A 20894-nucleotide genomic window follows, 5' to 3' on the forward strand; every position below is an offset into this window, starting at 1 on the left:
AAGCCTTTTGATTATTTTATATTTCTTATTTGTATTATATGATTAATTATATTAATATATTATAAATAAACATTTTTATTCTATAAGTAGATCCTAAGTCACTGAAATCTTTTGAAAATGTAAACGTTGTTGTGCTTTCCATCCAAACAAACTGCAGCTGCTCTGTGTGTTTATTGTGCAGTCTCGCCCTCCACAGTACTGTGGCGCTGTTGGCCCAATGTCGCAGCGTCAAGGCATGTGCCATGTGGCGCTTTCGTTAGTATGTGTGTTTAACTTTTTCCAGCTCTGCGCAGATCGATCACCTTATGACAAAACGCATGCGGACTTAGAATAACATCTCTAAAGCATACAGAGCAGTCAGTTCACAAATAGCTCTCACTGTGCTTTGATGTCGCCGATCCGTCTGCGATCAAACATCAGTGGCACGAGTGTTCACCGGTGTTGTTCCGCTCGCGCAACAGGCGGTAATTCAAAATAACGGATCGCAACAACCTCTCGACTGTCCCATTGGATGTAAGTAAAGTCAAAATATATAAATAACTTACATATACTAACTATATACTATTTATATAAATGTATACTCTGACACGTCTAATTGTATGGCCGCTTTTGGCTGTTTAAACCATTTATTTACACAGTGTAGGCAGCGCATGTTTTAGCCGAGATGCAACTAATATAAGTTAAGATGAAGCTTGTGGGGCTAACGTTAAATGCGTAACGTTAGTGTTAATGACAAACAATGACTTTTAGCCACTTTTAGCTATTATGTTCACTTTTAGTGAATGTATAGCTCTTTTTTAACTTATTGATGTTTGTGTTGAATGGTTTTCCCACCCATGTTACATAAATTGTCTGTAATTAAATATTTTTCATGATTCAGTCTGTTTTTCATCCCTTTTTACTCAGAATTTTCAGTATTTTCCAGTTGAGCAGCAAAAAAATGTAAGTATTATATTTATTATGATATTTTCATTATTATGTTATTTGTTATATTTGCACATGTAAAAATACTCATTGACAATGGAAAATCTGAATAAAGTGGATTACAGTTGTTGCTATAAATAGCCTATTGTACTCCTTAACCATAGACCAAAACAGTGACTTCCAGGCATTGTAATATTTTGTTTATTGTTACATTTGTAAACCAATTCATTGTGATGTGCTAAATGATTAAATGTAATGTTTTATGAGAGACGTTGTCTAAATCCCTCTTTTTGGTCTCCATGTCTTATTCGCAGGGACACCAAGGCCAACAGACCCAGCCCACCCTGATGCTCATCCTTGCACTGCCTGGGACACCTAAGGCCAACAGGCGCAGCTCCTGTTCTCTTTTTGCCATAAATACATATCTACTTTAGCAATGCAAAATTGTGAAATGTACTATAGAAATAATTTCTACTTTGACTACGTGGATCCTCACACCACCTGGTAATAGCAGGAAACCCATTTGGAGAGAACAGCATTGTTTTCTCTAGCTCGCAAGGATTTGCTATTTGGCAAATTACAACTTTACCATGGGTGTAGGCCTTGCTATGAGAGACTACTTTTTTGCTGGACTTTTTTACAATTGTACATTTGTACAAAGTACCTGAAATATTTCTGTATGTAGTACAGTATATTTAAAATTAAGGCAAATTATTTGGTTAGTTTTGTTAAGATAAAGACTTTTCATTTATAACAATATCACCAACACAATATTAATTATACATGTGTTTTCATGAATTTAGAATGGTAATGTTCAATATTGACCATTCTGTAAATATTTATTCAATGTAAATTGTTGTTGTTTATCAATAAACTGTTGTGTTTGATTTAGTATTTCTGCTTATTAAAATATTGTGAATAGCAAATATAAACTGAAATGGTGCCTTGAAGCACCCAAGATGGTTCCAGACCATTTTAATAAAAGGGATCCCCAAGAAGCCTTGAGGGTTCCTCAGAGAACCTTTGCCCTTCATTAAGCGTTGCCTTGAGTTTCCCCTGAGGGTTCCGCCTGCGTGGCAATGTGAAGAACCCCAAATGGTTCCTCAAAGTACCTTTAATTTTTACAGTGTATGTACACATTTGTTTATATTGAACACATATATAATAAACAAAGCTTACAACGAAATAATAAGTAACTTATTCTGAAATCTCGAGACAATTTGCGAGATTTCCTGTGTTCACTGTCAGGACTCTGTTTGAAAATCTGTTGGTGTGTTGTGTGCTTTCTTTGTCACATCACGGCGCACCACACATTCAAAGCAACATGATTAAATCTAGGATGTTTTTCTCCTCATGTTTGTGGTCCCTCACCGTTTAAAAATCTTATAAAGATTTTAAAAAATCTTTTGGTGTGGCCCCAGCATTACTCATAGCTCATCACTGGCCAATCGGATCACAATTAGACAGTGCTGAATAGGGATGGGTACCGAGAACCGGTACTTTTTTGGACCGGTACATAATTGGGTCGATACCAGAGTATCGATAAGCTTCATGACAAACGATACTGTTATCGATACTTGCGTTGTTTTATCTCTGTGTATTCGGGTGTTAAATGGCGAATTAGAGGCTGCTGCCTGTCATTTTACATCCCTGAATTATGTCCGAATAGCCGATGTTTGCTCGACGTATGTGTGATGTATGATTTCCACGATGTATTTGTAATCTGCTTGTTTAGCGTGTTTATGAGTGAAAGAATGTCATGGTTCCGCTTGTGGAGCTTTCAGCATCTGCGTTTCACAACGAGGAAGCTTCCGCCAAACACCCCTTTGCGGCAACCCATCAAAATAGTTATAAGTTATAACATTGTTTTTAATAATTCGGCCACGGAGTATATTTACCTACTTTAGTAAATTGAAGTAAATGTGCTAGTAAAATTATAAAAAATAATACATATAATTAAAAAAAATTACTTGCTTAGAAAATAGTGCTTAAATTTATGTAGACCTAAAACCAGATAGGAAAAAAGAAATACGGTCTACATGTGTGTGTGCGTGCGTGTGTGTGTGTAGGTGTGTGTGTGCGTGTGCGTGTGCGTGTGTGTGTGTGTGTGTGTGCGTGCGTGCGTGCGTGCGTGCGTGCGTGCGTGCGAGCGCGTGCGTGCGTGCGTGCGTGCATGCGCAATTGAAAGCCAGACAGGGGTTGGGGGGCATTTATAAGGCTGTACAGAGTTCTGTGAAAGATGAAGGTCTCTTTAGCTACCCATGGCCATATTCATCTGTTCTGCAGATTTCCCCCATCACCTCATCTGCCTCTCCACCCACAACCCAATCACTTCTCCAGGGCTGACACAGCAGCAGCAGGCCCAGCAGGGGGCTGTGTGTGCACGAGTGTGTGTCTTGAGACACATGAGTCATTTTAGTTTCTTTCCTGCCCATGCCATGCCAGAATGTTTTTGAAGTGAATGTGTATGTTGTGGGTTTCTGTTTTTGTAAAGGAAAGCTTCAATTGCCTGTTTCTTGACATCACTGACCATTCCATTATCTCACCAAACGCTATTGGGATGAAACAATGTTACCATGCTCTGCTTCCTTTAAAGGTGCTGTGTGTAATATTTAGGAGGAACCTTAATGTTTTTATGACATTAGAATGAGCTATTTCGATCTACATACACAGCGGGTCCCCTTGCATGGAATTCACCGTGTTGTTTCTACAGTAGCCCTAAACGAACAAACTGTTCACAGAGTGCTTTTTGTAAATACGTTATCTCCTTCTGCACAAAAAAACGAAAACGCGACAACATCTTTGTCCTGTGAGAGCCGCCGCAGTGCTTCGAAAGGAAGGGAGGTATAGTGAGCCGTTGGTTGCAATTCATAATCTCACCACTAGATGCCGCTAAAATTTCTCCTTTAAAAACACATTATTTAAGCATGTATAGTACCATGGTGTTTTTTGTAAGTACCTTGGGATGTCCCAGAAATACCTTCATTTTAAATACTTTAAAAGTATGTTGTTTTCACATACATTGCATATGTATGAAATTTTTACATAATTTTATATTGAAAGTAAATTTGTCTTTAGTTTCTTCTGTTTTGCTGTAATCCTGTTTTGTTTGTTTAGATTTGTTATTATTTAATTTAATTTCTAATAACATTCTTCCGATACAAATCTACGTGAGCTATAGTATCTATTAGTTTATAAGCCTATATTTGTGTCCCTTTTGTTTCCATTTTTATTTCCCTGAAAGGGAATCATCTACAGTTTATCAACACAAAATTGACTCTCTCTCTCTCTCTCTCTCTCTCTCTCTCTCTCTCTCTCTGTCTCTCTCTCTCTCTCTCTCTCTCTTTCTTGTCTCTCTCTCTCTCTCTCTCTCTCTCTCTCTCTGGTTGTGTGTGTAGATAAGCTAGATGATGAATTGGAGATGACGATGGTTTGCCACCGGCCGGAGGGTCTGGAGCAACTCGAAGCACAGACAAACTTCACCAAGCAAGAGCTGCAAGTCCTTTACAGAGGTTTCAAAAATGTACGCTTCCCTCTTAACCCGCCTTGATTTTCTCATTCGTGCTTTATTGCTGACATTTACTTTACTCGAATTTCTTCTGACATGCTCCCGAGCCGTTTCTGAAGCTGATAGTGTTTATGTAATATACCTTTATGCTTCAATATCTTCTTTTATGAATCATCGCATCTCATCTGCATATACAGTCCCTGTGGTTCTGTTCGCTGTATGTCATTTAAAACTCGTATTGTTTCTCGACGCATTATCCAACATGTCACTAATCACAACATGCTGGCCTGCAGCAACAGTCAACCAGTCATATTTCACAATACAAGCATCACACGCTGTATTAAACACACGCACACACACGCTCATGCTCGGCAGCACACCCACACATCAGCTCGGATTTGTTTCTCCAAAAACAAAAGCCAAAAGCCTTTTCTTTTTTTGACTACAGCCCCTACATCATATTTTCATCCATGCTTAAAGATACAATGGCTTGTAGAAGCAGAATATTGTCATTGATGTCATTACACTGTAAACCACACTTCAACTCATCAAAATATGTATGCAATTTCAACTTATTTTGACAAGTTACAGCAAATCGCCACTGGCCAAAATGTCTAATATGAAGCAGTATTTTCTCTTATAAAAAAATTGGGCAAAATTACATTTTCAGTCAAAACCTGAATGTAAATTCTCTGAAAATGTATTATTACCAATATATTTGAACCATATGTTTATATTTTACTAAACCCCTGATGACCAGACATCACAAAAATAGTCTATACATACGTTTTCGTAAGAAATTATGGATGTGACATAAAAAGGATGCATGTTTTTGAGAGACAACATACTTTATAGGATTTCTGTAATAAAAATGTTCAAACCAGAAGCAATAAAACCCCACAAATGGAGATTTATAGAACATAAAATGGTTACAATATTTTAATTTTCATGTGCTCATTTATGAGAAATATGGACCGTTATGGATGTGACAATTCACTTACCAGACAATGGAAAACTATGTTTTAAAAAGACAAAAATGTTTTAAAACTTTTAAGAGAGACTTCACGTGGATATTTAAACCACCAAATACTGACATCTGACATCAGCAGTGAAAACCTGTGGAATAAAACTTTCTTTTTCATCTTATAAGGTTGACTTTGCATGGAATTGCCCTAATATTAAAATAAAAGAATTTTGGTAAACATATAGGGGCGGTTTCCCAGACAGGGTTTAGGCCTAGTCCCAGACTAACTTACGAGGTATCTTGATCGACAACAATTTACACTGACATATCTTAAAATATATCAGTGCGATTGTTTTGTCTTAAAATGCACACAAGTGAAAGTATTTTTTCAAAAACTACTTAAATATCGTAATTTAATTTAGTCCTAGTCCTGGTTAAGATAAACCCTGTCTGGGAAACCACCCCTTAATGTATGTTTATCTAATGCATAATGTGTACATTATGTAGGCTATAATCTATAATGTAATTTAATGTATATGTGATTTTAGCATATTACCCTACATTAATATTTAATTTTAAAAAATTACATTAAACTATTATTTATGCATTGTTTTTTTATAAAAAATACCAAAACAAAACCTGCAGATATGTTACTGACCACTAGGGGGCACTGATCCTCAGCTCAGAACCATTAGTGTGAATTATGTGCATTTGCCAATATTAGACCAATAATATATGCTGCTTTCCTCTCCAGGAATGCCCAAGTGGAGTGGTGAATGAGGAGACCTTTAAACACATTTACGCACAATTTTTCCCTCATGGAGGTACGTTAATTTTCAGCAAACCCCATGAAATCCGCACATATCACACACCTAGTTTCTTTCAGAGATATAATGGTTTTTAATTTGTTTTTGTCCTATCTTTGTACAGATGCCAGCACATACGCACATTATCTCTTCAATTCATTTGACACCAGAAATGATGGATCTATAAAGTTTGAGGTATGAAAGCACAGCTTGTGTGCAGTCATGGCATAAGAATACAATTTGTTTTTATTCCTCACAGAATTCAGTTCTTGTTTCTCTCTCTTTCTCAGGACTTTGTGATGGGACTGTCCACACTACTACGTGGGACGGTCAGAGAAAAACTTGAGTGGACATTTCATCTCTATGACATTAACAGTGATGGATTTATCAGCAAGGAAGTATGTGTGTGATTCTTTCTGGATTGTAAAGAGCAGCAAAAGCTAACATTACTTATTTAAATGACATTCATTATGTTCCTGACAGGAAATGACGGAGATAGTGAGGGCTATCTATGACATGATGGGCAAATACACGTACCCTGCTTTAAAAGGGGACGTACCAAAGCAGCATGTGAATGCCTTCTTTGAGGTTAGCACTAAGTAAATGTTGGGCCAGAATTAATTAAATGTCAACACAAACTAAAGGACATTTTACTCTTCTACAGAAAATGGACAGGAATAAAGATGGGGTCGTAACATTAGAGGAGTTTGTCCTCGCCTGCCAGGAGGTAAGTACAGATTAAAAGTGGTATAAACTTCAACACTATTAAAAATAGTATACCACACATATTTATATTTAATACGAATATTATATAATTAATTATAATAATAATATATTCATAACTTATGTGTATACACACACACACACACAGACACACACACACACACACACGCGCGCACACACGTATGTTAACCTCTGCAATGTAATAAGACTCAGTTTTATCAAAAAGATTATACTGACTCAGTGTGGTCAAACTAAAGAACTGCATGACCATGCTCGCTAAAGTTTCTATTTCTTGCTATCTCTCCACAGGATGAAAATATGATGAGATCCATGCAGCTCTTTGAAAATGTGATGTAAAGAAGACCTATAAAGAAAGCAAGAGGATTGTATATACAGTATATTCAGTGAACAAAGTTGAACTTGGGGCATTGTGAGATGACAGATGCATGAGAATCTGCCTTTTTTATTTCTCTCTCTCTGTTTAAACCTTGTCAAATATTTATTGTTGTTTCTTGTGAGCACTGATGTTTTGGGAAGTTACCAGCCAAAACTCCATGATCCTGTACTCCCAACAGATCATCAGAAGACTGCATATGTTTGTAAAGGCATTGAGTTATGTCTGGCCATCAGATCTTCAACCTTCTCCCCAAAAGAACATCACATTAAACATCTCAGGCTTTTTTCGTTTGCTTGAGTTCAGGACTCTGCATTTGGTCTACTGGAACTGCATTCTGTGGAAGACGACCTCCTTTGCTTGCTTTTTTGTTAAAAGAGCTTGCATGATTAAAACCAGCGGATATGTTCCCTATGAGTTGCTTGAAAATAACATTAGCCTTCCGAAATCTAAGTTGATTTTCTTAATGTGTATATTGGCCTACATTTCATGTTTTCTTAATGGCATGGGGTTTGTGGGATACCTAATGAATAGTCTTGTGTTGTCAGTGTTAACAATGTTCTTTGTAGGTTATTACTGTCTATAGTTCACCCGCTTATGTTTGTCTGTCCTAGTACCTGCCAAGCCATTTTTGTCCTTCAGATCATAGTAAATAAGATGACACTAAGCCCAAAGTATGTGTGTGCGTAGGTTTTGCTATGTTTGTGGGAGAAAGGTTTTGCAAATGTTCTCACAAATATAGTTGCACATGATGAAAAGTGACTTTTGAAGTGGTTTTTATTATTTGAAAGGCTTAAAAATCAGACAGTATGGCCAACATGATATGTGTGCGTGTGCGCATGGCTTTTGGGTTTTCCTTATAGTGTTACTTTTTCAAACATGTTTTGTAGCATACAGAACTGCATACTAAACCATTCTGGTGGATTGCTACAAATCTGAATCTGCACTAGAGTTGGGAATCCAAAATCGAGTGTGTGTGTGCTTGCGTGCGGGCGTGCGTGTGTGTGGGTGTGTGCGTGCGTGCGTGTGTGTGTGTGCGCGCGCGCGCATGCGTGCGTGTGTGTTGTTCGTGCGTGTGGATATAAAAACAATTTATTGTAAGCATAATTTCTGTATGTAAACTTGACAAGTGACAATCCAGACCTCCAGCTATCCCATGTAACCCAAAATAGAGTTTTAACAAGAAAATTTAAGATAAATGACATGAAATGAATGTTATGAGTTATATAGCAGACGGTCAAGTTCAATCATTAGAAATGTAAGCCATGTACATATTTGGTGCCACATAAAGAAATGACCGAGGACGCAAATACAAACTGTGAAACTATCATAAATATCAGTCAACTATGAATAAAAAACATTCGTGGAATAACCACATATCTGAGTTTGGCCTTTTTATTTATTGTTTTATTGATTTATTATCACTCAAAGTGTTCTATAAGAATGTATTAAACCTTGAATTAGTTGTATGTCAATTATTTGTAAATATAAGTCTACATTTTAAAATACGAAAATGTGTAAAAGTTTCAGTGATGCATTTGTTGCAATACTAGAATAGAGGCACAACAGATAGGCCTACACACAGTACGTACATTTCAATCACGCCTCCGGCTTCCAGTGACTCTTTCAATAAAGCTCATTCATTGGCTAGACCGGAAGCCCATCCCAGTAATGGGCGTGTGTTATACGCAATGTGGGTTAGTGTTCCCGTTCCTCCAGCGGAGTGCACCAGACAGTTTAGCATACTTCCAGACGCTCGCTGTTAAAACATAGCAAAGATGGATCTAGAACAGATGGGTCCCCAGACCTTCCTTTATGGTATGTATATTATACATTAATCAATTTGTCAGATCACATGTATGGTACGTGCTCTTTAGGTACATTTTAAGTGGGGTACAGTCAGGTAGCATAACGGTTTAAATGATCCATTTTATATTTCCAAACCCAAGTCGTTTTGGCAGAGCCTTTTAAAATGTAAAGTAATTTTGTTTAATTAATTTGTGTTGAATGCGCTTTAATGTCATACCTTGAAAGTAACCCGAAATAACAGTATGTGTAGCATGAGCTCACACTTGCAAATTGGTCACTAAGCGTGTGATAATGGTAGCCAGTACCTTATCGACTGTTGATTTAGGTTCATAATAGTTTAAATGGTCAGATTAATAGTGGCATTTGTTGATGTCGACGTTTAATATTTACAGCAAAATTCACGCGTGTCCCTGCACGCGCTCTCGTAACACGTGTACTGGCCTGGTCGCTCCAAAATGGCGTCATTGTGCTACACGTGTTAGATAGGGGAAAGCGTTTGCTATTGTATGAATTTAGCTCGGTATGACTTAAATTCATATTTATCGAATGCATTTTGAACGCATTGTTTTAACTGTGTTTCTTTTGTTTTGTCTTTAAGTTTTGTTTTGGCTGACAAACGTATTTAGGTTGAGTGGCTGAACAACGCAATGTTCTGTTAAGCTTTCCATCTAAACCAACATTAAACAACTTTGGAAGCATTTTATTGTTTATTGTAAATCCTTAACATGGGATATTCACATATAGCAGTAATGTATTCTTCCAAAAAGAATGTACAATTTATTACAAACACTTTATTACCAACCACGTGTTAAGTCATGTTTTAATAAACATACACCCAAGTAGCATTTTAATTTCGTTGTAGTTACGTGCACGATGTGAAATTTAAGTAAAATTTACTGGGCACGTGCAATACAGTGTTATGCCTGCTACCAAAACCACGTGGTGAAACCTGTACAACCCTTGGCCCACCCAACATGAAAGAATCCAATGATGATTTATTTGCTTTGAAATTAAACGTTTCGCCTGTTTATTTTACAGGTTGTGAGCTGAAGGCAGGGAAGGAGATTACCTTTAACCCAGAGGATGATGATTATGATCATCAGTTGTCTGTCAGAATGGTATGTAGGATTTGCAGTTGATAGTTAGTCATTTATATGGTGAGTTCTTGTATTTTAAGGTCTTATCTGATGCATTTGCTTTCTTTCAGGCCTGCGTCGATCCCACAACAAAAGACGAACTGAATCTGGTGGAAATTGAAGGGCATGATGTAGAAGGTCAGAATGTAAAAGCAGTGCTGGCCACGCTAAAGCCTTCCACCCTACCTAGTGTAAGTTCAAGCACTTTTTATTCCTCTGATCAGTTTTTATTTTTGCATAATCTGAGTTTGCATAATCTGAATCTTGCTTTTTTTATATCAGGTGTGTTTGGGTGGTTTTGAGATCACACCACCTGTTGTGTTCCGGCTACGTGCTGGTTCCGGTCCAGTCCACATTAGTGGACAGCATCTAGTCAGTGAGTACTTCTTAATACTTTAATTAATAAAGAGTTGTAAAACGCCTGAAAAAGGCATCTATTAGCCTTCCCATTTATCTCAGGGGCATGCGCGTAAAAGAATAGATAACCTAAAAATAAAAATTTGCCCATAATTTACTCGTACCTTGTGCCATCCTAGGAGTAGATTACATATTTCTGTCAAATAAATACAAAGTTATATTAAATGATATCTTGATCTTGTAATTTCATTGAATGGGGACCAAGGAATTGTAAAGCTCAAAAACTGCATCCATCCATTTTAAAATCCATTTGAAAAAAAAAGTATAACAATGAGTCTGTGAGAGAAGATGATTAATATTTTTAATAAATATAACAAACCAAACCTTGAACCCTTTAAAATTCAAGCATAAAATGAGTAGGCATTAACGAGGAGCCTGGTTTTACTGCACTTTACCTGTAAATTTCTTAGTGGGATTATCTTTTTACTTTCAGTCATGGGAGGCGACCAGTCTTTTGATGAAGATGAGGAGGAGGAGGAGGAAGAAGAAGTGAAGGCGTCCAAGAAGAGGCCAGCATCATTAGCTCAAAAACCTTCAGTAAGTTCTTGACTGATTCTAAGCCTTAAATGTGTGATTCATGTAATTCATCGGCTTGTTTTAAACAAACTTTCTCTTATAGAAAAAAATCAAGATGGATGAGGAAGATGATGATGATGAGTGAGTGTTGCTTTTGCCATATTTGTTAGGTCGGGAGTCTATACACCTTTTTCAGTGCTCTATGATACTTAACATCTATTATTAGAGTAACTTCAGGTATAACAAACCTTTATCTGTGGTGTATCTAGTCATCCAATCCTAGCAAGATGTAAACTAGCACTGCGCTCATACAGAGTTTATAAATGACATAAGCATTCCACCCACTTCTTTATAGAGCAATGGTGTGATGATTTTTTTTTAAATTAAGACTTCTTGTAAATCATATTTAGTATACATAGTGTGTTATTGCTCACATGCATCTCTTGAACATGAGCTTTACAAAAGTATGAGCACATTCAGTCTCGTGTGTTTCTACACACCTGCCTGATGCATACAGTATTACAATTATACACCTGATCGCAATTTACCACTGACAGAATTTGGGTATGTTTTTAATTTTTTAACATTTTCTTGTAGGGATGATGAGGAAGACGATGAAGATGAGGAAGATGACGAGGAGGAAAGTGAAGAAGAATCACCTGTGAAGGTGAGTTGAGTCTTTTAGGCCCCTTAAATCTTCCAACTTTTGAGTAATCTGAAATATTCAATAGTTTAACAACTGGTTCATCGTTCTAGCAAAAGAAGCCAGCATCTAAACCACAAACCCCTGCACAGAATGGAAAAGGACCAAAGCCCAGCACACCAGCTGCTAAACAGGTTAGCACTTCTTTCCTTATTCATGTTTTCTAGCAGCGAGTTGCAACATCTCGCCTTTGCAGTTAACGCCGAATGCTTCAGTTTAGCTTTACGTGGCTGATTGTCTCCTGATTTTTGGATGTGCTTTCACAGAACAAGACTCCAGAGAAAAACAACAAGGGTGACAAAGGTCAGTCGCCCAAAACACCACAGACTCCGCGAGTACCTCTTACCGTCGAAGAGATCAAGGCTAAGATGTTGGCGACCGTTGAGAAGGTTTGTTTTTCAATGTAGTCCTCCCTGTCACCTACACATTTCTGATGGCATTAATGGTTAAAATGGTCGGATAGGGCTTGGCATTCTTGCAGGGTTAACTACACGTCTATAGCCAAAATGCTTCTAAAATAAATGTTTTCACACTACTAATTCATGGTCACTGAGAACAGAAATGCTTTGTTTTTATGTAAGTTGCATTTATATGTCCTTTTTGCTGATTTTTAAAAGTATTTCATAAATTGTACATGTAACAATTATCATTGGCGTGATGTACATAGATGGGAAATGTTAAACTTAAATATATTGAAAGAAATAGCCTATCAGATGTTTCGTATTTGACATTTGAATTCAACACATCAAATGCATATGTAGAGCAGGGTTATGTGAAATTGATCAACAAAAAATCATTGTGTCTTGCATTTTTTTTCCACAGGGTGGGTCATTGCCTAAAGTGCAGGTAAAGTTTGACAACTTTGTAAAGAATTGCTTCAAAGAAACTGATCAAAAGGTATGTACTTATTATCAGTTTGAATGAGTCATTCATTTTTGTTCCGATATGAATGTCAAGTCTTAAATTATTTTGTTTTTTCTTCAAGGTCATTGATGATCTTTGGAAATGGAGACAGACTCAGAAGATCTAAATCGCCTTTTATTTTGGTTAAATTATTGGGTGTTTTTCCTTTTCTGACCTGTTATTTTCTTTTTTGTTACCTGTAATTTTATTTTTGTTCCCCAGCCTCTTATAAGTTTTCAAATCCGTGCCATTCCTTTCATTGTGAATTTACTCCGATCGTGACCTTGCCATGTCCATAGGCTGTGTCAGTAATTGAACAGGGTCATTTACTCAGTGAGACTCATTGAACAAAAGATATCTTACTGTAAATATGTATGGGTTTTTCTTAACTCTGCCCGTCCATGGATTCTTGAAAATGACATGGAAAGGTTTGCCTGGTGTTCTGGTGGTATATGCACCAGAAGCTTATTTGTTTAACATGGTTTATGATCATCAGTAGTGGGTTCATGAATGGCTTCAGTGATTCTTGAACGAATTCCAGTATTTCAACTGTTCACTTTATCTTTTTTTTAAACAGACTTTGACATCAATATGATGAACCCAGAAATATTTGAATAGCTTTTTGTAAACAGTAAATAACGTTTATGTATATTGAACATTAATATGAAGGTCTGTGCAACTACATCTTGGCAACAGATAACGGTCTTAAATTTTTTTGATTAAAATTCAAATGTGAATTCTCTTTTTTTATCTCTGTTCTATGCATTTATAATCTCACTCAATGGAAATGACTTGCTTATATAAAGCAAGCATTAAAACCAACTTTTGTGCCATGTTCAGGGATGTAAACATCAGATATTGCTGGCTTTCTGAAACCTTGTATCCATAATATTTAAATTTTGCCATAAATTATTAATCACTTCATGCTTGTCACTAGGTTTTCCAAATATCCAACCGATTAAATTGTTTGTCAACCTGGACAACACGGTATTAATCACCTGAACAGTGCAGTACTGTTTTCCATTGACACAGCAACGATGTTTTTGTGATAAATTGGTCTTAAAATTAATTCGGTGTAATAAAAGTTCAGGTTGATTTTAGCTTGGTCTACGACTAAAGGTAAGGCACCCTAATGTTATTTAGAACTATATACGTAAGTATTAACTATTTGGACAATGTAAATTGTGTTATTTGTCAGTATCATGGGAAAAAAGTAGTGTAGCTCATGTCAGACTCCCTTTGCGCGCGCTGCTGTGCATAATCCTCTCGTCAATCAAGCAAACATCGTTCCTCATTAAGAACATTTTTGGCTCATTTACAATATTTCCCTCAATCTTGTTTAAATGATTTAGATTAATCGCATTCACACCGAAATTATAATAATTATAGGGCTATACAACCATGTTTCGTAAAGTATTTCAATTCTGTGGACGGCGTGCTAGTAGTGCGCTTGCGCGTAACAACCAGCAGAGGGCACTAAAACATCACAGATACCTTTACAAACGACTCCAGTTGTACGAGTGATGTCATTGCCGTAGATGTGGAAAAGAGCCAGAAACGCTTCCTGTGTAAATTACCCTGAGCATCGACTCTATATTATCGAAGATTTTTTCAGACGGCTCTGACTCAACTCATCTCCTCCTCACCCTCTCAGTCAAAGAGCGCCTGGCACAGCTCACCGCTAACCATCTGTTCACAAAGAGTTGTGGCAAGACTCCACAAGTTCACCCTGCGGAGACTTCGACAGCATCATAATGTAAGGAGTCTGTTAAATCACTTTATAATGGACACTCCTCCATTTACCCCCCACCCAGCCCTTTAAAACAGGTCAGTTTCCTCGAGTCAGCACTTTGGAAGTAGGGGGTTGGTTGCAGAGGGCATAAAGGCATTTTTATGGTCCCACAGGATCGCGCATTTATCTGCTTGAGGACATAAGTGCTTCTTTGCTGTGGCAGGCATAATCGACTACAGCCAACTACCAGGGCTCGGTGTTTATTTGTCGATCAAGTTGTGTAGCAGGGTTGGTAGGCCTGGGCGGACCTCTGAAAGCAAGACGTTACTCTCTCGACAAGAGTGCCGCCTGGGGATTTGGAAAATGCCTCTCCTCTGCCTGATCCAAAAAACATTAGGGTAATAACAAACTAAGCAAAACACACATTTTGCGTTAATGCCAAAACAGAATGTTTATTAGTTTTTGTCTTCTATTTACATATTTATCAAATACAAAGTATGATACACAGTTTAGGATGCAACGACGCACCTGCGTCGTAAGGGCATCTAACAGACCCCTGTTGTTTTTTTCTCACTGAGTTCCATCCATCCCCGGACGCCCATCCCAGCATCGTCCTCATCGTCCCTGACAAAGTTTGCTGTTTGGAATCGATGCTGAACAAACCTTATAGATAGCCTAAATTAAATTCAACCCTGCAAGAGCTGAACGTTAGGCTACGTGATTTTCCTCAAATGGTTTGAATGTCGGTTTATAAAACAACTAGCTGGTTAGCCCTGAAAATGTGATTATCAGTGTAAAACCCAAGCGGATAATTCAAGGAAGGGAAATTTGACAGGGCATGATGTAAAAGCGTGTGTCTATTTGTGGATGTTTGTGTCTTTTTTCTCAAATGGCCAGATTGGGGGCATGTAAGGTTGTGCAACTCCGGCGATAAATAATTTATTAGTTGTTACTTCCCTTGTCTGCATTAATCCTGTATTCTACAGCTGAGTGGTGGAGAATCTAAATGGGTGTGGGAGAACAAATGGATGTTGGAGAACTTTGAATCTGTAATGCGGCTGTCAGTCGGTATGCTAGTGGAGAGCTGGAGGGTCAGCGGACATGGTCGGTTCCGCTGCATAATTGCCACCGACCCCGATGGGAAAAATCCTTTGTACATACACACACACACACACACACACACACACACACACACACACATATCTCTGTGAATACGCCCATCATTGCTCCTAGAACGCAGAACCATCTTATTTATATGAGCTTGTCTGCTGTTGGGTGGCCAAAGTTAGTTCCTCACAGTTTTGTGGAATGAAAGGTCTGTCAGCTGGATGGTGGTAAGGTCAACTAGTATCCTGGCCCATCAAAAAAACGTGATTCTTTTCTAATTCTGGTATTCATACAAGTGCGGTCACTCCGCCAAGCTTACTGCTCTCATCGCTGGCCCAGGGCTGTAGGTTTTGCAGGGCGAACAGCGAGGAGTTGTGGATGCAGAGCGGGTCAGCTGGAATCGAGTCGGACAAGGACTTATGAAAGGCATCGTGCTGGAGTTGGATCATCAGCCGATTGGCCTGCTGACGTTCTGCCTCCCTCTCCTCTGCTGTCTGGCGTCTGGCATGAGAAATGGAGAAAAACAGAGTCAAACAAGAGATGAAGAATAACGTGGACAATGAAGAGAAGTAGGTTAACTTTAGTTGCTTGACTTGTACAATCTATTCTGATTCCAGTGCAAACACATCTGGTTTTATTTACACCAAGCAGTACTTGGGGTTGTCTTAAACCTTCAAACAGTTCTGATTTGCAAATATAAGCAGTGTCATTCACCTGAGTTAGCAAGACAAATCTAAATAAACAGATTCAATGAAGTCAAAATATTATTTAACCTGACCATCTATACTTGAGTAAAGGTAGAAACAGCTCTTGAACGTTAACGTTAACACTTGTTTTTTTACACTATGAATAAAACTGATATTGAAGATTGATAGGGATAGGAATATGAGTAGTATTCCTGTGATATATACAAGTGTATACAAATTGTGTATTGTTTTATAATAATAAGTACCAAATAAAGATTCCACTTTATTAGACTATATGTAAACCAGCCCTTCCTTTTCTTTAAAGTCTTTGAAGTATTTTTTTTAATTATACCTTAATTTAAATAAAATCCAGTATAGCTCTTCTAAAAATGATGAGTCCTAGTACTAACTTGGTGTAGTATGTTTAAAACCACCAACAGAACTACAATCATTTGCTTTTATTTTCAAGAAACAACTAATTAAAATGTTTTTGTTGAATGCTATTATTCTCTTTGGATAAAAGAGTCTTGAAGGGCCCATATAAAATGTCACCGCCTGTTCAACACATTTATTAGTTTTAGTAAATAGGTTAATGAACATTAAAACCTGCATCTGAACTCGCTTTTTTTCGTTAAATTACCAATCTTTTCCAGATAAGATACCATCTTATTCTAGCCTGTGTGCTGTTAAATGGCGGAGTTCTGTGCCTTTGTCATTCATGTTTGGTTATGTATTGCATTTTTTTATTTTATCTGAGCAAAAATATCAGTTTTATCAGAACATCATTTCAAGATTATGTATACTAATCTCTCTTTTTCTTTCTCACCTCCACTTGGTCCTGCGATTCTGAAACCAGGTTTTGACTTGGGCGTCTGTCATCTTCAGTGTTTTGGCCAGGGCGGCTCGTTCAGCACTGGCCAGATATTTCTGTCTGTGGAAGCGTTTCTCCAGCTCACAGATCTGCACTCGGGAGAAGGATGTGCGGGGCTTCTTCCTCTTCGGTGGTGTGCGGTTCTGGTATGGGTGGCCGATGCGGCGAGCCACGGTGAATGGAGTGAGAGCTGCTGTAGTGTGCAAGAGAAAGCCAAGGTGAGATATGGGAGGTCATGAAGAGTCTGTCACACAGCCTATTGTCCTTTTTCAATCCAACTGAACAAGACTTATAGAACAGGACAAACCATATCTGAAAGTTTTAAGGTCAACTTTAATATTGCTAATTTATGTATTATATTTCTCTAAAAATGCTAATTTAAATATTGTAATGTTTATTTAAATACAGAGTGCCCCAACCCACAAAACAGTTGTAACATGCTCATATTGGAGGAAAAGGAAAATGGATTTGAATAATATTGTAGGTTGGAAAATGCTCTCTTAGACTTTTATTTCTTTTCTTAAAAGACTGTTAAGATGTAAAGAGCTTTTGGTGTGATAATGATACAGCTTTTGCTTTTAAGGTTTGTGAAAAGTGTGGCAAGGAAAACTGTTGAGCATCTAAATTACTCCATTCCTACATGCACCTTAAAGAAATTTTAATTAGTTTTAGGTAATTTAGGTTATTGATGGAAACATGCTAAAAGAAACATTATAAAAAGACGGATTGCTTTTGCTCTCAGAGTTTATTGAGAGGCCTGTTACTCAGGTTACACACATCTTACCATCTGCACACAAAACATATTAATGTTGCATTAAATACAAACAGCAGCTGTTCTTCTAATGATTCTAGTTTTATGGTATAATTCAGTATATTGCTAATTTATTTATTACCTAAAACACAGAGAAGCCTTTAGTTGGCAATAAATAAAGCTTCTGAAATATTGATATGTCTTTCTAATGACAGAGCATTCTGCATTTTCCCCAGAATAAAGAAAGAAAGCTCAATGTGACAGTTTACATTCATATTTAAAAACATGGCTAAATAATGCATTAAATTTCAAACATACCTTATTCGATTTACAGGTGTTCAGTAAATATATATATAAAAAGCATTTTTAAAACAGACATATGAATATCAATGTACATTTTCATATTATTATAGAACTCTTTTTTATTCTAATTAATATGCATTAACATTTTGCACATTTCATTAGTCTAAAATAGCCTGTATGTAAGGGGGCATGAACATTAAAATGTATATTTAAAAAGTCCTCTGATCGTGCAAGCTGTAAACAGACGCTCAGAGAGCTGTTGGCTCTCGGTCGCCCTTTTTATCTCTTTTCCATAACATGATTGTAAGCTGTACAGGTGCTTCACGCTTTTACTCTGCATTCACGGTCAAATCTAAAATGAGTTATTGAGCATCATCCGTTCAAGCAATCTGCCGACTTGTATGGAAATGCAGGATCAAGTTTCCCAGACAGACGGTCTAATATTTATGGGATCGAAACCTCCATCAATTAATTCTTATGATATCGCTGACGTGCAAACAAGCTACAGCACCACAGTTAAAACTAACTGCACCACAATTTTCGAGTTTTAATTATACGTGCACTGAAAACACTTGTGCTATAAACGCAGCATTGTTATCGTGGGTAATACAAGCATATTGTTATCGTGGTAATACAATATCGTTATCACGGTAAAAACTATGTTCATGTATATTAAAAAATGTGAGAATATTTACTTATTATATTATAAACTTATTGCGCAATGTATGCTACGTTTTAAATATTATTTTACGTAATAAGCATAGGCCGCTAATGTTATTAATTGAATAAGCCTATTGATCTACAATGTGTTAACAATAATGAAAATGTAAAGCTAGGGCCTATAGCTTTTCATTTTATGTTTAATAAATATAGTTATTTTTAGGCGTTTTATATGTATCCAGTGTAAATCCAAAAATAAATCATAAGGAGGGAAAGACCAGATATTTGTTGTAAAAAAAGACATTTTAAGTTTTTTATTTGATGCATACTTAAATTGTCGTTTATCTGAACACGTCTCCAAAGCGACCTTTCGTTTTATTTTAATTGCTGAAGTTTGAATTTGTTTTATTATTTCTGTCATGTTTTATCCATGGTGATCTTGAGCGCGTTTTGCTCATTAAAGTTTCTATTAGCCGAAGAGTTGTTGTTTTAACGAAATACATCTAAAAGGAAGACATCCGTCGAACGAGTTTTTATTTACCTGCAAATCTGTCTTTCGCGAATCGCTGACTGCTCTCTATCCAGGGAAAACTGAGGCTCCCAAGTCCGGGTACCGCGCTAGCCATGGGTGGAGGTACGGCCGCGGCCAGGGGCCTGTGAGCCGGCACCCTAATCACTCCTCCGGGTGCAAGGGTCAAGTTCACTCCGTATGGACTGGACTCCTCATACGGAGTCGCGATTCCGTGAAATGTTCCGGTTAGTGTAGTGTAAGGCGTTGCGCTCGCTCCCGTTGGACTCCCGAGATGGTAACTGCCTCCGCTCGTGCTGCTGCTGGTGTCCGAACTATTCCGCGTCGAGTTCTGTTGTGAGTCTTGGTCGGTACCGCTTAGAATCTGATCAATGCCGAAGCTGATGGGTTCATGTTGAGCAGGTTGTGATGTTTGACTGGTGCCGCTTGGGCTGGAGCTTGGGGCTCGGTCCATCCTCAATGCCCGAACCTTTCCAGCGGCTTTGAGTTTATTCCACAGACAATTTGAGACTGCCCAAAAATTGCAGAATGGAATTACAATGCTACGTTCATGGATATGGGAAGCCCCAGTAATATCTACCTTAGTAATCTATTATTCCTGGAGGTAGCAGTCTTTACTTGAGATGGCTTGGACGCATTCGTCTGTGGGTGAAAAGTTTTGGCACGAGGACTTGGCAGATTTCTGGCACTTGCTGGTCTCTCTCTCTCTCTCTCTCTCTCTCACACACACACACACGCACGCACGCACGCACGCACACACACACACACACACACACACACACACCACTGGATCGCTGCGCGGAGCTCGTGGAGCTCTTCTCGTCTTTGATTGGACTGTGCAGAATCTTTCTCTCCTCATTGGCTTTCATGTTGTTACAATCCACGAAACATAACGCGCATTGTGACATCATTCTTTAAAAATGCAGATCGTTTAATCCCCAATTCCTGTATTGGTCTGATGGTCAAGCGTCTCTTTATTAGCGAAATGATGACATTAGCATTTCATCATTAGCTAACAATATATTTTATGAACTGATTTTTTAACAATGAAAAAAAGAATGTAAATTAACTGTTATTTAACCTGTTGTAAAATGTCAGATACGAATAAAAATAATGTCGTCAAGTCTCGTTTGAAAAAGAGCAATAATTTTTAGCCATCTTTTATAGATGAGCAGGTCGAAAGAGATGTTAAAACTTGGGGTACATTCGTTATCAGGATAAAATAATTGTTAATAATAATTAAGGTAGTATTAAAGAGCAATAATTACTTTTCCTATATACTCTTCTTAGACTATTAATAATTGTATAAAGCCTCCAGTAACAGAAAGATTGTTTTTGACCTTAAAGCTGCCCTCAGCCTTTTTTTCTAATATGTCAATCAACTTAAACCCGTTCTCGTTTTTATTGGATGAAAAGAGAACAAATTAAATATCCTATTTATTTTGTCCACTA

At 37.5% G+C, this 20894-nt stretch overlaps 3 protein-coding genes across 3 annotated transcripts in view; 2 read left to right on the plus strand and 1 right to left on the minus strand.

Moving 5' to 3' along the window:
• kcnip1b (Kv channel interacting protein 1 b) overlaps positions 1-8695 on the plus strand; it is a 38958-nt gene extending 30263 nt beyond the window's left edge. Inside the window, exons 2-8 of the mRNA XM_057321320.1 lie at positions 4323-4447; positions 6151-6220; positions 6327-6397; positions 6493-6600; positions 6686-6790; positions 6867-6929; positions 7235-8695. Of these exons, the coding sequence (XP_057177303.1) occupies positions 4323-4447; positions 6151-6220; positions 6327-6397; positions 6493-6600; positions 6686-6790; positions 6867-6929; positions 7235-7282 (590 nt within the window). The 3' untranslated portion in view covers positions 7283-8695. The remainder of the gene's footprint in view (positions 1-4322; positions 4448-6150; positions 6221-6326; positions 6398-6492; positions 6601-6685; positions 6791-6866; positions 6930-7234) is intronic.
• Positions 8696-9005: 310 nt separating this feature from the next.
• On the plus strand, positions 9006-13540 carry npm1a (nucleophosmin 1a). The gene is made up of 11 exons (XM_057321198.1): positions 9006-9137; positions 10167-10246; positions 10336-10455; positions 10547-10640; positions 11115-11218; positions 11301-11338; positions 11795-11864; positions 11954-12034; positions 12167-12289; positions 12723-12797; positions 12886-13540. Exons 1-11 carry the CDS (start codon positions 9098-9100, stop codon positions 12928-12930), a joined length of 870 nt encoding a protein of 289 aa, XP_057177181.1. The 5' UTR covers positions 9006-9097; the 3' UTR covers positions 12931-13540.
• A 1420-nt stretch (positions 13541-14960) lies between these two features.
• Positions 14961-20188, minus strand: tlx3b (T cell leukemia homeobox 3b). Its single transcript, XM_057320416.1, has 3 exons — positions 19455-20188; positions 17155-17392; positions 14961-16143 (listed from the first exon to the last, which is right to left on the minus strand). Exons 1-3 carry the CDS (start codon positions 19894-19896, stop codon positions 15930-15932), a joined length of 894 nt encoding a protein of 297 aa, XP_057176399.1. The 5' UTR covers positions 19897-20188; the 3' UTR covers positions 14961-15929.
• Between the last annotated feature and the right edge of the window lie 706 nt (positions 20189-20894).

Source organism: Triplophysa rosa, linkage group LG22, assembly GCF_024868665.1.
Source record: "Triplophysa rosa linkage group LG22, Trosa_1v2, whole genome shotgun sequence".
Lineage (NCBI taxonomy): Eukaryota > Metazoa > Chordata > Actinopteri > Cypriniformes > Nemacheilidae > Triplophysa > Triplophysa rosa.